Source organism: Hipposideros armiger, unplaced genomic scaffold, assembly GCF_001890085.2.
Source record: "Hipposideros armiger isolate ML-2016 unplaced genomic scaffold, ASM189008v1 scaffold_149, whole genome shotgun sequence".
Taxonomy (NCBI): domain Eukaryota; kingdom Metazoa; phylum Chordata; class Mammalia; order Chiroptera; family Hipposideridae; genus Hipposideros; species Hipposideros armiger.
In genome coordinates, this window is record NW_017731499.1 from 1,428,298 (window position 1) to 1,444,897 (window position 16,600).

General features: G+C 48.5%; 1 protein-coding gene across 6 annotated transcripts in view; it reads left to right on the forward strand.

The window, feature by feature from the left end:
• CLEC16A (C-type lectin domain containing 16A) overlaps positions 1-16,600 on the forward strand; it is a 225,531-nt gene that overhangs the window by 36,179 nt on the left and 172,752 nt on the right. For 4 of the 6 annotated variants that reach the window (XM_019650914.1, XM_019650919.1, XM_019650917.1 and 1 more), the window contains exons 4-9: positions 5,031-5,179; positions 7,808-7,913; positions 9,255-9,260; positions 9,628-9,751; positions 12,591-12,765; positions 14,275-14,328. In XM_019650914.1, coding sequence (XP_019506459.1) covers positions 5,031-5,179; positions 7,808-7,913; positions 9,255-9,260; positions 9,628-9,751; positions 12,591-12,765; positions 14,275-14,328 — 614 coding nt within the window. The remainder of the gene's footprint in view (positions 1-5,030; positions 5,180-7,807; positions 7,914-9,254; positions 9,261-9,627; positions 9,752-12,590; positions 12,766-14,274; positions 14,329-16,600) is intronic. The other 2 variants (XM_019650916.1, XM_019650918.1) reach the window with 1 other exon arrangement.

Consider the following 16,600-nt stretch of genomic DNA (forward strand, 5'->3'; position numbering starts at 1 on the left):
GCCCTACCCTATGACCTTATTTAATTATTTAACCTTAATTACCTACCTAAGGCCTTATCTCCAAAATACATTTACATTGGGGATTAGGACTTCAGTATAGGATTTTGGGGGGCACACAGTTCAGTTCATAACACCATGTTTATCCCTGCACAGTAGGTACTGTGAGGCTAGGAGAGGGCTCCCCTCCCCCCCCCCCACTGCTGAGTGATTGTGGGGCATTTGCGTTTCTTCTTTATAATTTGTTTTTAAAGAATTGGGAGGTGCTGAATAATCAATCAGCCAACAAAACAAGCATTGGAAGCAGCAGGGGCAGGAAGAACTTGGCCATGATGTGTGTAAGGGCGTGGGCTGTGGCACCTGCCCGACGGGCACGTGTGTGACTCAGTGCTTGTTCCCAGCCCTCACCATTCCCCCAGTTCTTCATTTGAAACAACTCCCCCCGACACTCAACCCCAAAAAAAGGCAGGTGCTGTCACAGCTGTCATTTAACACCCAGAGAGTTTGAGTCACTGACCCAAGGAGGCAGCTCTAGCAAAGCCAAAAGCGAGAAGGCGCTCAGCCCAGGTGAGTTAGCTCAGTGGTCCTCACCTGGGGGTGATTGTGCCCCCAGCGAACATTTGTCAATGTCTGGACACATTCTTGGTCGTGGTAATGGTGGTGGTGGTGGGGGTGTGCTGCTGGCATCTCGTGGGTCGAGACCAGGGGTGCTGCTAAACATCCTACAGTGCACAGGACAGCCCCCCAATGAAGAATTATTTAGCCCAAGTGTCAGTAGTGCTGAGGGCGAGAAACCCCGATTTACCTCCTAATCCTTGGGGCTTGGCCACCCACATATTTATTATTCCAAGATGGCCACAGCAAGCCCCAGGCCCTGCCCACAGAAAGTAGGGAAGAGAAGACAAGTGACTGAATGCCTGTGTCCGAGGCAGGCTGTAGGTCCTCAAGACAGGGTTGAGAAAAGTTTCCGGTGGGTGGAAGGAGGTAGAGATGGTGTTATTGGCCTTCCTTTGGGGAGGGAGGGACAGGTAGGAAAGGGTGCCCCATGGTGGTTCTCGAAGCGGCCACTAGATGGTGCCGCTGTCCCAGGGACTCTCCTCACACTGCTGGATGACTGTGAGTTGACTCACTCTCCCTAAGTGATATCCCGTGTTATCAGCTTTCGTTATGCTGGATAGGAATTATGTGTGGTTTCTGAAAACTCCAAGAGGGGAAGACCCAGCTCAGTGGTGCAGGCCCTGGACTCAGACTCAGCCAGGCCCCAGGCTGGTTAGGCACATTTTCCCAGCTTGTCCTCTGGGAAGCGAGTGCTCCAAGCTGCAGTTTCTCTTTCTGTGAAATAGGTGATAATCCTAGTACCTGGGGATGGAGTGGTTTCCCGATTAAGCGTGACAGTGTGTGTGCAGAGCGTAGTATGGGGGTCTGGCAGATAGAAGTGCCCGGAAGAGCTGGTTTTATCATTAAACCCCAGTGTCCCCCCAAATGTGTGTCCTCTGAGAGCCCTTTCTAAGCCCAGCTTGCCACAGGGCTACTGGATTAAAGATGACGGTTGGGACAATTAAAAATTCTGGGTTTTCTGGACCACATGGCTTTTCTTGTAGCAGGTCTAAAAAGGGTGGGTGCCTGCTGCAATAATGCCGCTGCCTTTACGGGCAATTTACCAGAGTGCTTTTAGAAGCCCCGTTAAAGTGGCAGAAATCACTGCCTTTTTACAGAACTTGGATTTATGGGGGTGGGGAAGTGGGGTGAGGGGGTGAGAAGGATAGATGGCTTTTGCCTTTATTTTTATAATTATTGAAAGGAAATGTCCTCATTATAAAACAACAACCAAACACAAACAAACAAAAAAACAAACATTACAAAAAAATAGAAAGCAAAAGTTCTGTAGACTCTCACCCTAACAGTTGAGTGTGCACATACCATTTTGCTGTTTGCTTTATTTTTCCCCAGCCTACCAGTGTATCTTAGCTCTGATTGTCCATTCACATATCCTTACCTAATTTGGCTCAAGAGCTGCATTTTGCTGGGCCGTAACGTATTTAACTTGACCACGGGCATTTAGGTGGTTTCCGGATTCTCACTATTACGAGGAGCCATTTCACGAGTGCACCTGTTGCCTGTGACATAAGTGACAGAAGGCCTGAGAGACTGAGATTACTTATAGACGCCTGGGTTTATTATAAAAGGATACCACAGAAAGTCGGCCACACGGTGAGCGGGTAGGAGAAAAATCCCAGCCAAATAATAGAGGCACCTCCGCTGTCCCCATGCTGGCCCCACCACCCACAGAGTCATCTTGTGGAAAAGTCCCCGTTGGGCAATGATTGGAGCATGTGGCTTTTCCAGCTAAAGAATGCAGCTGAGAGGCTCATGGTCACACCTCTGAAGCTGCCAGCATTGGCGTCTGTGCCTCTGGTGACCCGGAAGCCACTAGCCAGTCACAACAGGGCTCAACATGACATCTCAACAGTTCTTTCTGCCAGCGCACTCAACCCCAACCACAGACAGAATGACAGGATGAAAAGGAAGAGCTCTAGGCATCAGTATCACCTAGGCTGCTTGTGGCAAGTTCAGGTTCTAGCTGGGTGGATTGTGGACTGTTCAAAGCATGGGATACTATCTAGCACAAAGGAAAAAAAGGAATGAACTGCTGCCACTGCAAATAACTCTCAGATGTGGTGAGTGAAAGAGGCCAGACAAGGAGCGTGCGTACTGTGTGACTCCATGTGTATGAAGTTCAAGAACAGGCAAAACCAGTTCACAGTGATGAAGAAAAAGTGATGAAAGTCAAACTGGGGGTTGCCTTTGGAGAGCGAGTAATGCCTGGGCAGGGGCCTGAGGAGCCTCTGGGAGCAGGAAACGTGCTGGTCTGATCCGGGTGGTGCTTACGGTGTCTGTATTTGTAAACATTCATCAAGCTGGACACCTAGGATTCGGGAGGTGTGTATGTGTATGTGAGTACATAGGTACATGGACTTACCATTCATCTATATGGACATTTCCACACACATCAGGCTGTACCCTCAAGATCTGTGATTCGTGTAGCTTCATTTTTAAACACAGTAAGATTCTTAGGCCCTCACCCCAGCCCCGCTGCCGCCTCTCTCAGAGCAGCCTCCAGGGTCTGCCTCAGGAATTGTTCTCATCAGGAATTGTTCTCATCATTTTAAGATATTCCACGGACTGTCTGCAAAGCCAGGATCCCCAGTGTGCTTTTCTGGAGAGCTAAATCTGAGGAGGACCCGGCTGCATCCAGCCCATGCATGCTGTGGCCTCGCATGGCCCTGGGCTCCCGGATGGCTCTAGGTGTTGTGTTTGGTGATTCCAGACAGTCTTTGGCCGAAATTAGGTACCTCTTTGGTGCCATATAACTTAATGGTTTCTTTCTGATTCACCTGAGAGCAGTCCTGGGAAATATGGTGGTGGAGATGATGACTCTCCAAATGATAATAGGAAGAGTAATGGCAGTAATGTTATGAGTGCTGACTTTGTGTCCCCTCAGTGTTCTTACTGCTTTTCTTGCATTATCTTCTTTAATCCTCACAACAGCCCCCTAAGGAAGGTACTGCTATTTTAGTTTTCAGACAAGGATACTGGGCAGTGGGGAGGATAAGCGGCTTGCCTAAGGTCACCCAGCCAGGACATGGCAGAGGCAGTGTGGATCCAAGTCCACGTTTGAAACCAGTGGTGCATCCCACACCCGTGATGATAGGAAGCCCCGTATGGTTTTTTAACGCAGAGTGCAGGGACCACCTGAGATCTGACTGGAGGTTAGGGCTGGGTCCCAAGATTCAGCGTGTCTGCCAAGCTCCAGGTGATGCTTTGCTGCCAGTCTGAGGCCCAGACTTTGAGTAGCGAAGCCTGAATTGCTCCGCTCTACTGCCGCGCGCGTCTGCCTGTAGGTGCATCATGTTCTGCCTTCACCCGGTTGCTGGGAGGCAGGTGGGATGGTGCAGAGCTCCCAGGCCGGCAGCCCAGGGCACAAACAGTGGGGACGGCAGAGCCTGCTTTGCAGGGTGGCTGGTGAGGACTCAGAGGATAACAGGTCCAACGAGGGCCCAGTGCCAAGAACTGCAGGGCTGCAGCTGGTCTATATACCTGAGTTGCTGGCCAGCATAGCTTTAAAAACTAGCTGATATAGTGGCCAACCTTTCAAAGTCAGGTGACTGCAGCATTAAAATCTGATTCCCAGCTTCCCTTGCACAGTCAGAAGCTATCACCAGTCTGGGCCTACATTTCTGCAAGGGGCCGGGGCTGGGAGCTTGGAGGGGATGGCCCCAGTGCCCCAAGAACCCTCATCACCCAGTTTTCATTGTTGGCCCCCAGGAACACGGGCTTCGACATCAGACCTGAGTTTGAATCCCATCTCTGCGACTGACTGTCTCTGTGTTCTCGGGCAAATTAATCACCCTCTCTGAGCTTGTTTTACTCTTCTGCAAAATGGGAAGAAGGAGACTTATGCTCCAGAATCATGATGACAATTATAATGTACAGCACTCAGTCCAGTGCTGCAACATGAAGTGGCTTGCATGAAATCATGTTGCTATACAGGGAGGGAACACCATGTGAGGCCCCTTGTGGCGTTCAGAGATGACGGGGTGACCTTTGATTGCAAAATGGGGCAGCTTTTTATATTAATGAAATACAGTGCTTTTTACCTTCATCCGTGGGTGGTTTGTGAAATGCCCACGCACCAACTCATTTGCCCCACGCCCAGCTCTGTGTGGGACTGGTGGCAGCGAAAGAAAATGTTCAAGTGTTCCTTTCTGTTTGGTGTGGGAGGGAGGGGTAACCCAGGCCTCTCTCTGGCATTGCATTTGAACTTTCTAGTGACTGCACGTTGTGACTGATTTCTTTGCTGGTTAAAGGTTAGGTTGGCTTCTGTTGGCTTGTGTAACCCCACCCACCCAGAAGCTTGTCTGGTTCGGGCACATTTGCATGGTCCTCTGCTTGCTAGCTGACTTTCTCTGCTCGTCTTTCCTCTAGCACGAATTAACCTGTTTTCCTGTTTTGTTTTGTTTTTCTCCCTCTAGATTATTTGCTCTCTAATAACTATGTAAATTCTATCATCGTCCATAAGTTTGACTTTTCCGATGAGGAGATTATGGCATATTATATATCGTTCCTGAAAACACTTTCGTTAAAACTCAACAACCACACTGTCCATTTTTTTTACAACGAGGTGAGTAACTGCCAAAGGGGTGTAGCTGGGTAGAAAGCTAGCCGGTCCGAACTGCATCTTCCTGGGGCCTTCTGTCTGTTTACGAAGCACTTATGCACTCACTATTTCCTGATTTTCATAGCAACACTGGCCTTGGCACGCTTAAAATTTTTTTGAATGTAATAAGTTACCTCTCCAGTTTGCATGTAAAATTCAATTTGTGCGACCTGAGAGCATTATACTTGGCAGGGAGAAGTGCTTGGAAATTGACTTGGGGTCGTGTTGCTCTGTGGGAAAAACAGGAACTCCAGTCAGACTCAGCTTTGCCACTTCCCTGCTGTGTGACTTTAGAGAAGTCCCAGTCCTCTGAGCCTCAGTTTCCTCCTCTGAGAAATGGGGAGGATAATATATACCTTACAGGATTTTCCAGGGATTTGAGTTAAACACCTAGGTTGTGCCTGGCTCCCTAAAATCGTAGCCACTGCTATTCTTTACAAGTTAACATCCCTGGTATTCCTTGAGAGAATTACTAGAAATTTAGATAAGTACATTGCTGTCATTTTCACAATTAAAAGTAACTTGAACAATAAGGTCTATTTGTCTCATGTACCGAAGATGCCAGCTGCCCTGGGGCTGGTTCATCTTGTGGCTCAACCACTTCATCAAGGACCCAGCCTTTTTCATCCTGAGGCTCAACGCCTCATGGTCTCAGAATGGCTGCAGCAGCTCCAAACATCACATGCTCACATTCCACTGCTAAAAGGGCTGATGAGATCACTTCCCTTTTTGTGTCCCTTTTTAACTTCCAAAAAAAACTTCTTTCCCAGAAGCCTCCCAGCAGACCTCTTATGTGTCAGTGGTCATAATTGTGTCGTATTTATCACACAGTGTTTCTGGAATTTGTGAGTGGCCTGGCAGGGTATCTCTGGTTTGGTACCCTGTGGGGCAGCCCTCATCTGAAGGCTGGATTGGGGTTGAAGGACCTGCTTCCAGAGTGGCTCGCTCATATGGCTGGCCAGTTGGTACAGGCTGTTGTGGGGAAGCCTCGGTTATGTGGGCTTTTCCAGAGGCTGCCTGAGGGTCCTCATGGCATGATGGCTGGCTTCCCCCAGAATGACTAATCCAGGAGTCCAAAGCATGATGACCCAGCATCAGCAGCCACACACTGTTACCTCTACCATATTTATTCTTTAGGCCACAGGGGCCGGCTCTGACTCATTGTGGGAGAGGATGACACAAGTGTGTGAGCCGAGGAGGTCGGGGTCATTGGGCCACCCTGGAGGGCAGCTATCACACAGCCACGTGGCAGGTGTCTTCTGATTGGTGGTTATGTATGCTGTCCAGCCTGGATTTGAAGTTAGGCTGTAGTCCCAAACATGCCCTCTGAGTTTGGGCAGAATCCATCTGACTGTTCCCATATGATGCAGCAACAGCAGCCTGAATCTTAATTTCCTTTGTCAAGATGAGTAGTGGGGAAGAGCTGGCCTCAAAGGGAAGATATACTAGCTGCCAGCCACAAAATGTGTGGCAGTTTGAAAAATTAACATTGTGTGGCCTCACACTCGGCACATAGTAGGTGCTCAATAAACGCATCCAGAGACCAGATGGATGGCATTAGCATTCTCCGGGCTCTCCCAGGTGGAAGAAAATCCCCTGCGACGTTCAGGCCAGAGGGGGCCAGGTTCTCCTTCCACTCAGGTGCATCCGGGCTGTGTGCACCCACCTGGGGGGGCAGGCTTCTGGGATTCTGGAGCCTGAGGGGTGCTCCTGGAAGAACACCCTGCTAGTCGCCAGGGGAGTGGGCTTGGTGTCCTCTTTTCTGTGGGCCAGTACAGCAGCTACCACTCGGTACAGGTACTCTGGACTTCTAGTGCTCAAAGTCGTTTTGCCCTTACTAGACGGTTGGCACTTCGCTGGAGGTGGCCTCTTCCCCATGCCCTTACTGCTTGTGGGTGCCCTCCCATGGGCTCCAGAGCCATGTGGAAAAACTGGCCAGAAGAGGGCAGCAGAGCAGGTCACTGCGAGGCCCCGGGCCCGGACCCTGTGGTGCTCTTTTCCCTAAGGCTCCAACAGTGGAGTTCTGCGGTTCTGAACTGTTTTGGTCTGTTCTGATGGTCTTTTTCATGTCAGAAGATTCCCAAGACCTTCCTCCTCCATGAACATGTTACAGTTTTAGTATTTCCAAATAGAGAAATCTATAATAGCCAAGAGAGATTCTGAATATGGTAAAACTTGACACTTGCCTTTTTAAGCAGCGTCTAATAATAACAACTAGCATTTCCACTGGGCGCCTATTCGGTTATCAGGCGCTGGGGTCAGCACTGTGTGGGACATAATCTCATTTAGTCCTAGCAGTTATGAAGTGGGAATTATCATCCCCGTTTTCTAGATGAAGAAACAGGGGCTTAGAAATACCACATCACACAGGCAAGAAGTGGCAGAACAGACCGTGAGCCCTGGTCTGGACCCTCTTCTGTTTCTTCCGTGGTCTCGCCTCTTCATCCCTTCCCACAGCCCCCATTGCGAGTGTTCACGCTGGTAACAGGTTTTGGCCTTTTCCTGAAGTCCCTGCTAGAGCTCAGAAAGCTGGGCTGGGAGGCAGACCCGTCCCCCGGGATTGTGACTCCTTGTGGCCCTTCTTTCTTTCAGCACACCAATGACTTTGCCCTGTACACAGAAGCCATCAAGTTTTTCAATCACCCCGAAAGCATGGTTAGAATTGCCGTAAGAACCATCACTCTGAATGTCTACAAAGGTAGGTTTTCCTTGTGATGTCTACCTTGGCAGCCAGGGCTCGCTCTCAGGTGTCTGTGCATACAGGTCTCTGGGAGCCCTTTTATTATAGCTGTGGTTGCTTGGCTCACCAAAGGCCTGTGGTCACTGAACATTGAGCTGGGCCTTCCCAGACATCCAGACATTCTGTCCCACTGCCTTTTCCCGGCACACTCAGCCCTGCTTGCTGAAACCTTAGGGCTGATACGCAGAAGCAGTAGTGTCCTACGAGAGGCACACATGGGACTCGGAGCAGCCGTGTGATGATTAGATAAAGCGAGTTGTTTTTTAAAGGTTAGATTTAAATTTTTGTGTTTTGGCCTGTAAAAACAGACTTCCAGGGGGTATGGTATCTTTAAATAATATACAAAAGCATCCTCCCCCACCCCCCAGTCATGAACAGCAGGGGGCAGTATTGTATTCTCAACCAGCGGCCAAGCCCGACAAATTCCTCCTTTCTTTCGAGATGTACTTTATGCCCAAATCATTGCCTCCAGGAGAAAGCCTTCCAAAGCTCCCTGCCCGCCCCAGCACAAAGGCTGGCTGCTCACAAGTTTCCTGACCTGGAATTGCCCTCCAAGGCGATGCCTTCTCTGCCGTAAGCCAGGGTTATTTTCCCTGTAATCACTACACTGGAGCTGGGACTACCAGTATTTTCTCAAGGACCAAAGGACTTTGACCTTCAGGAGTTACTATGTTGTTACTTGAGATGACCTCTGATTGGGAGGGGGTGGGAGCTCCCCAGGGACGCCCTGCTGCCTACCTAGTTCAGGGATTCTGTTTAATTGAAGAGCCTTTCTAAGAGCCCAGTGGGGTCCATCCACAGGTCGCAAACTAAGGGCCTGAGAGCGGAATCCAGCCCTCAGACAGGTTTTAATTGGCTTCGATATTTTATGAAAACTATGTAGTTGCCAGTATTTAAAAACTGGGAGATTATGGGTAACAATCTGGATTTCTGACTTGAGAATGGAGTTTCGGCTCTTCCAAGCCCACTGCCAGTGGTGAGCTGCTGCTGAGAAGCTGAGAAGCAGCTGCCCCCTGAGGGGTCGCGCTCCCACACCCCCACCTGAAGCTTCCCTCGCTGAGGCACTGGCCCGGCGCACTGCAGGCTTCTGAGTTTGCGACCTGGTCCAGGCTGCAGTTCTGCCGCCTCCTGTTCTGTTTACGCTTGTTCTCTTTTAACCTGTGTCTTTCGGTTTAGATGCCTCCTGCCCTAGCTCTGTCCCTCTGAGCAGCTGTCTCACCATCCCAGTTCCTAACCCTGTTAACCGTTGTCTGTTTTTTGCCTTTCCTTCAATGACGATTCCCGTGTTCCTTATTCCAGTGTCATGTAAGTTATTAACCTCTGGTTTTCTGCCTTCTTAGCCTATACTTACATGTAAACACAGGGAACTTGCTGGAGAATGGTGTAGCTTTCATTGCAGTCTAGCTAAACACACTGCTGAGCAGTAGTAATGCACTATTCATGTTTAGCCCAGTTAATTAATTTTATTAATGGTAAAAATAGCATAAGAACTGCCTTGATGAATGTGGTTTTATGAATAAGATAACGATTTCCAAGTATTTCCAGGAAAGACAGAAAAGATTCAGATTACAGTAGAGGGCTTTTTCATTGTGGTTTTTTAAAAATTGTGATCTCCCCCAAGTTATTTTTGGTAGCTTGACTTTTTTCTCTCTTCTCTTGTGAATTTTCTCAGTGGATAACCAGGCCATGCTACACTATATCAGAGATAAAACCGCTGTCCCTTACTTCTCCAATTTGGTCTGGTTCATCGGCAGCCACGTGATCGAACTTGACAACTGTGTGCAGACTGATGAGGAGTAAGTGACCTCCCGGGGTGCTTGTTAGGTAGACAGAGTGGCTAGGGGAGCATTTCCTTTTCATGGAGGGAAAATAAACATTAGAACAAAACTTACCCGCCTATGTGTAGGCAGACTATGGACTTCAAGCTCTGAAAGGTCCCACCCACCTGTCTACTTTTTATAACAATGGAAAGTTGGAAACAACTCATATGCCTCCCAGAGGGGGTTAGGGTAAGTAAATTCAGTGCACCCACAGATAGGGTGCTAGGAGCTGGTAATAGATTAAGATGACTCCTCAGCTGGTGAATGTATAAACAAAATGTGGTATTCGCATACAGTGGAGTAGTGTCCGGCAACAAAATGTGGTATTCGCATACAGTGGAGTAGTGTCCGGCAGCAAAAAGGAACAAAGCCCTGAAACATGCTACACCGCGGATGAACCTGGAAAGCATTATGCTCAGTGAAAGAAGCCAGACAAAGGACCACATAATATATTGGGTTGTCAGCAAAGTCATGATGCATTTTTGCAACGAAAAACATAGAAACAACATCTCATGACTTTTCCAACAACCTAATATGATGACTTTTATGTGAAATGCCCAGAATAGGCAAATCCAGAGATTTGTAGATCAGGGGTTTCCTAGGGCTGGAGGAGGGGGTTTGTGTGTGTGTGTGTGGGGGAGATGGGAAGTGACTGCCTATGAGTATAGGTCTTTTTTGGGGGGCAAAGGGATAAAAATTTTCTGAAATTGATTGTGATGATGGTTGGACAACTCTGTGAATATACTAAAACCATTAAATTGTATACTTTAAGTAGGTGAATTTTATGGTATGTGAATTATATTTCAGTAAATGTGTTTTAAGAAAAAATTAAGACGGCAATTTGGACCTCAGAATGATGAATAGAAGTTTCAGAACAGAAGTTCTTAAACTCAGCACTATTGGTCTTTTGAACCAGATCATTCTCTGCTAGAGGGCCGTCCTGTGCACTGTAGGGTGTTTAGCAGCATCCGTGGCCTCTACCCACTAGAGGCCAGTAGCACCCCCTTTCCAGCTGTGACAACCAAATACCTCCCCAGACATGGCCGAATGTCTCCTATAAGGCAAAATTGCCATCAGCTTAGAACCACTGTCCCAGAGTAACAGCTTTGCACAGACCTGGTGAGAGGCGCACTTACGTGGAGGTCAGGACAATAAAGGGGCCCAGGAGGGAGGTCTCCTGGGGGGGTGGGTAGAGAGAGAGAATATTTGTTCTGATATTGAGAAAGAAGCAAAGATAGGTGGATGGCAGATCTGACAGCATTTGGGAACATAAGGACCCAAATGGATATGAACAGCCATGGATGTGAAACATAGGAGGCACTTAACTCCAGGAAAAGAAGAAAAAGTTATACAAGGAAGGACATAAACCCCTAATCCTCTGGCCCTGCAGTGAATGGTTATGATAATACAATTGTTGGTAACCATTGGTTGGATGGAACACAAAGGGCTCTGTCCTAACAGGAGGTCAAGACATAATATCTGAAATGGCTCAGTCACAAAATAGAGGTCCTCACAGATTTTATAGAAATATGGGAGGAACTATCCACAGAAACAACTAAAAGAGCTAAAACCCGCCTCCTCTGGGGAGTGGGCCGGGGTGGGAAAGGCTGGGCCAGGACCTGCTATTTTTGCTATCAGATTATCAGTACTGTTTGATTTTTAAACCCATATGCATCGATTCAATAAGATATTATTTTAAGTAAAGGTTTAAAAAGTGAAGTGCATTAAATATCGTGCTAAAGAAAAATTCCCACAGCATCTTAAGTGGGGTAAAAGCTTGCGAAACATGGTGTATAAATGTTCTAGGTCTCCAGTGGGCCATGCGCCCCTAGGTGCTCATTATACTGCCAGACTTTCCAACACGTATTTGCTCTAAATATTTACTATTAATAAATATTAAAGTATAATAAGGAATAATTATCCAAAATTACGTAAAAGACGCAAAATTGATCACCTGCATTTTAGATGTGACTGTGGGGAGACAGAGTGTGGAAAAACAGGCTGTAGAGTCCCAAGTCCCAGCATATCTGTTAGTGGTGGGACTATATGTAGGAGACTTAGATTTCTTTGTACTTTTATTTTCTTCTTTAATTCTCTGTCTTCTAAAATGGCCATCTATTACGTGAGGAATACCTGTAATACAAACAAAATGTCTTCCCTATCTAGGTTGCTCTTTGCAGCGTATACCCCTCTGGGAGTAGGGACAGTGTGCCCCTTCTGGGGGCTCCACCCTTGGCGAGGTTGAGACTGACTCACGTGGAGCCCGACCTTGTTCTTCACTGGGAGGAGGCAGCCCTCCTGGGGCCTGGGTTGGGATGTCACGTCCTTGCGCTCTGCCCCACTTCTAGTCGGAGCCAGCGGGTCCCACGCAGCTGCTGAGGCCTGCGTTTCTCTTCAGATCTCTGGAGCACGTTCATTAGCGAGGATTTATTGCTCCAATAATACCACTTATCTTGGGAGTCAGGGGATCTCGCCACGTTGGCTAGTGGCTAGTTTTGTGAAATAGCTCGCTGAGAGCTCAGCTGGTTTTGGCCTTGTTTACCCATCTTGTTTGTGGTGGTGGTGGTAAGAGGAGTGAGTTATACTGAGGCCCCCAGAGGATGGGGGAACCCCAGGAGTCCCCTGAAGTCGATTAGAGTGGACCTGCCCATTTTGCCTTTGTGTATCCTACCAGGATAGGTGTCTCTCAAAACTAGCTCAAATATTCATTGAATGAACGAACACGCCCCAGTGACCCAAGTCTTAGGCCATTGATTCCAGGCCCAAGGGCTCTGAGCTTCGGGTTTCGGGCTGAGGTGGCCATTCCTCTTGGCAGGCACCGGAATCGGGGCAAACTGAGTGACCTGGTAGCTGAGCACCTGGACCACCTGCACTATCTCAATGACATCTTGATCATCAACTGTGAGTTCCTCAACGACGTGCTCACGGACCACCTGCTCAACAGACTCTTCCTGCCCCTCTACGTGTACTCACTGGAGAACCAGGACAAGGTGGGGCTTGGGGCCTGGTCCCGTTGTTCCTGCGGGCTGAAGGTCACCTTCAGAAGGGGGATGAACCATCACCTTGCATAGGGCTGAGCTTTGCAAGGGACCTAGGCTTTGAGGACCAAGGGCTTCACGTCCTTTCCTCTTATTTCCTGAGGGAGGGAAAGGGGGTTGGGAGAGAGAGAGGAAGTGTGCGTGTGTGTGTGTGTGTGTGTGTGTGTGTGTGTGTGTGTGTGTAGGCTGTAAAACCTGTAAAAGTGAATGAGAAAAGAATACTGACATCAGAATGAAACAGGAAACCTCTATGAATTTAGGCTTTTGGCTTCTCTGCATCCTTCTCTTGAGGTGTCCTCATCCCTGGTAACTTTTTCTGGTACTTGCCAGAGCTAATTGATTTGGAGAAGATCCAGGCAACCACAACACTTGCACAGAATGGATGGGAAGGACTGAGCACACTTAGGAAAAGCTCCCAGGACAGTTACTGTCCCCAGCTAGCAGGCTCCGCCTCCCTCGTGGGGAGAGGGCCTGTTCAAGTGCACATCCTCGGGTGTCATCCTCCTCTCTTCCTCAGAGATGCTGGTCCAGTGTGTCTGGGGTGGACCAGAGGTCTGCATATTAATCTGCGCCCCAGGGGATTCTGAGCTGCTGGTTCACTGCTTCCCCCATGAGAAACGCTGCTTCAGGGAGAGGAAGCCTTCTGCCCCTCCCTCCCAGAGTTAAGGGTCTGAGGCCTCCACAGGAGGTGGGACAGAGCCAGCTGGTTAATCTGCAGGAGCTTCTGCCTCTGCAGACAGTGTCCCAAAGGATGTAGCTTTCTTTTTGGAGATGGGAGATGGAGAGTCTTGCTAAAAAAAGAGTCAATGAACGAAAATTGCAACCCTAAGTAGATCTAGCAGAGGAAGCTCTGAGAAGTAGACAGAAAGCATGGGAAATGGGGTTTTCAGATCTAGGTTCAAATTCTGCCTCTTCTCTTTCCTCGCTTTGCAACGTTGGACGAGGCAGTTAACCTCTCTGAGCAAAAGGAAGGTCCTGAAGCTCTCACAGGGTTGGCGTGAGCCGACGCTCAGTACAAATGAGGGGCTTTTCCGAGGCTGCAGCGTCCCAGTCTCTCCCTGCCCCGTTTTGAAAGCTCTTTCTGAAAACAGGCCTCCGGGGGGGCTCTCTGGCCAGGCCAGGCTCTCAGTGCCCCAGCTGGGGGAAATGAACATTCCTGGTAATTTAAGGAGCCAGTTCTTCTCCTGGTTCCAGCCTCTAATCCGTGACTAATGGTGAAGGAGTTCTCAGGTGGAAAAATCACGGTCTTGCAAATGGGCATTGAGTGGGGTTAGGCTGCGAATTTCTTTGCAGAGTAGACTTGTGACTAGCGCCAGGCCACAGCAGCTCAGGGTCCTGGAGGAAGGCAGGGGGCAGGGTGCCTATCCTCCAGACATGGCTTTTGGCTGTATGTCTTTTGTGCTGCTCACTTATGTGACGTGGACTTCTCTCTCTCTCTTTTCCCTCAACCTTCTTCACTAGGGAGGAGAACGGCCGAAAATCAGCCTGCCGGTTTCACTCTATCTCCTGTCGCAGGTATGTTTGATCGTTGGCCCCGGTCCCCGCCACTGTCAGGGGCCTTGGAACACTGCTGCCCTTCAGAAATTTCTTAGGTCACATTGCCCTGTCTTCTCGCTCAGTGTCGCCCATCTCTAAATAAAATAACGATAAAAGGAAAGACACCGAGAGGAGGTGCTAGTATCTTCTTTGTGGCAGTGGGTGGAAATTTAACAAGAAATGAAAAATAAATCTAACCTGGCGCTTAGGTAGTTGAGTTTTACCATGGGAACTGAGGTTTCCAAAAACAGCCAAGAAGTGTTCTGAATACCCTGAAAATGTGGCCTGCCTGGGTCTTATTTGTGGCATTTTGAAATAAGCTCCAAACTGCAGGACCCAGTGTGTGCACACACACAGCAACCCTGGCTTAACAAACTCCCAGTAACCAGGCTGTTTTTAAAGGCTTTTCTCATAGCGCTAGTTCCCAGATTACCTTCTGGAAGGTATCTTGTAGCAGCCTCAGTTCCCAGATTTGTGTCTTGAGCCAATTTGTCTGCCTCCCCCCTCAAACAAGTGTGTTTCCTTCTCGTAATTATGTAATATTTACAAGAAGGGAAAAACTCCATGGTGACCCAGTTACATAACTTTAAAAATATTTTTATTACAAGCAGTCCAGACTTCCAGGCCATCTCATTAGACTGTCAAGTAGTCAAACGTTTGACCAGAGCTCTGTTCTCACTTCTGCAATGGCACAGGTATTTGTTTGCTTTGCTGAGAGAATGTCCTTCTAACTTGGTCCCTGGGCCATTTTGAGTTTGAGGTGGGGCTGTCCCCCGTTGGCCTGAGGAGAGAGGGGCAGACCCGGCCTCCTCCCAGCAGCTCTCCAATCAGGGCCTGCGGTGGCCCGCTCACTCCTCACTCCCAGAGTCTTGCTCTGGGGGCTGTGTGTGCTTGGAGCTCTTCACTGGTGCTGACTCCCTCTGAATGCCCCTCTGTGCAACGGAGCTCAGTGCAAACCCCAGCCTCTCCTGGCAGCTTTTTCTGCCACCTCATTACAAATCCGCCAGCATCTCCCGCTTGGGATTCTGGGAGTCTGGCAGGACCCTAGTGGGCCAGATGCTCAACCACAGGAATCTCATGGAACGCACCCTCCGGACCCTTGGGCTGTTGGAGTATTGCACGGGCAGGGTCTCCTCCGAGGAGCTAGGGGGCAAGCCATACTTTTTACTCTGAGAACCCCTTTTCTCCTGTTTCTTAGTGAAGGACTAGCAGCCGCTCAGGCATCTAATTACGTTTTAGTATCTCACGAAAAGCATAGCTTGTAATTGGTGTTCCTCAACTTGAATAACGGGGCCTTTCCTCCCCTAAAAGTATTTTCATTTAGCTTTAGTATAATGTTGCCAAAGTGCGTGAAAACCTTGAAGCAGGTATATATCCTGTGTCCTGAAGCCCTACATCACAGCATCCCTACAGTTATTTTACAAGCCCAGCCACAAAACCAAGACAATTCACAGTAACATTAGTTCAGTGTGACAGGAGTCTGTCCTGCTGAAACTAAACTGTCACTTGTAATGAGAGTGTGGTGCAGACAGGCGAGCCTGTGCACGCTTCCTCGTCCCGAGCAGCGACTGGCTATCCCCTCACTTTTCTCCATCCGGAGCCCAGGAAGCAATGAGCATTGTGAGCGTCCACAGGCGGGAATCGGCTGGCCTTTGTCCGGTGGGCCTTAATAGGTGCTCACTGAATGTTTGTGGGCTGACTAAAAGAAGGAATAAATGACCACTAAGGTCACCTTCAAACACAGCACACAGTAGGTGTTTGTGGAATGAATGAACTCGGTGACTGAGGTTTGTGGTTAAGTTGTGTGTGTGGCAGTAATCTGGCCATTTGACTATTCTGCCTCTCCCTTTCATTTGAACTGTATTTTCTTGGACAATATATTCACCCTTTTTAAACAATATAAAATAACGTGTAGGGAAAGGTCCCCTTGACCCCTGTCACCCCAGGCACCCAGTCTCACTCCCCAGAGGCAGCCAGTGTTTGTTTCTGCATTTACGTGTTGGGTTTTTTTGGGTTTTTTTTTTACAATATTTATTGAAAAAAATTGTTTTAAAGTTATTAAAAAGTTCAAGTAGGTGAAAACCAAGCTTTCTTTTTACTTTTGTTCAACCCCTCTGATTTCTATTCCTGGTGACAACTGTAGTTACAGGGTTTTCCTCTGTCCTTCCAGAAATGTCCTTTGCCAGCGGTTCTCAACTGGGGGTGATTTTGCACCTCGTTTTCTCCCAAGAGACAGTTGGCAATGTCTGGA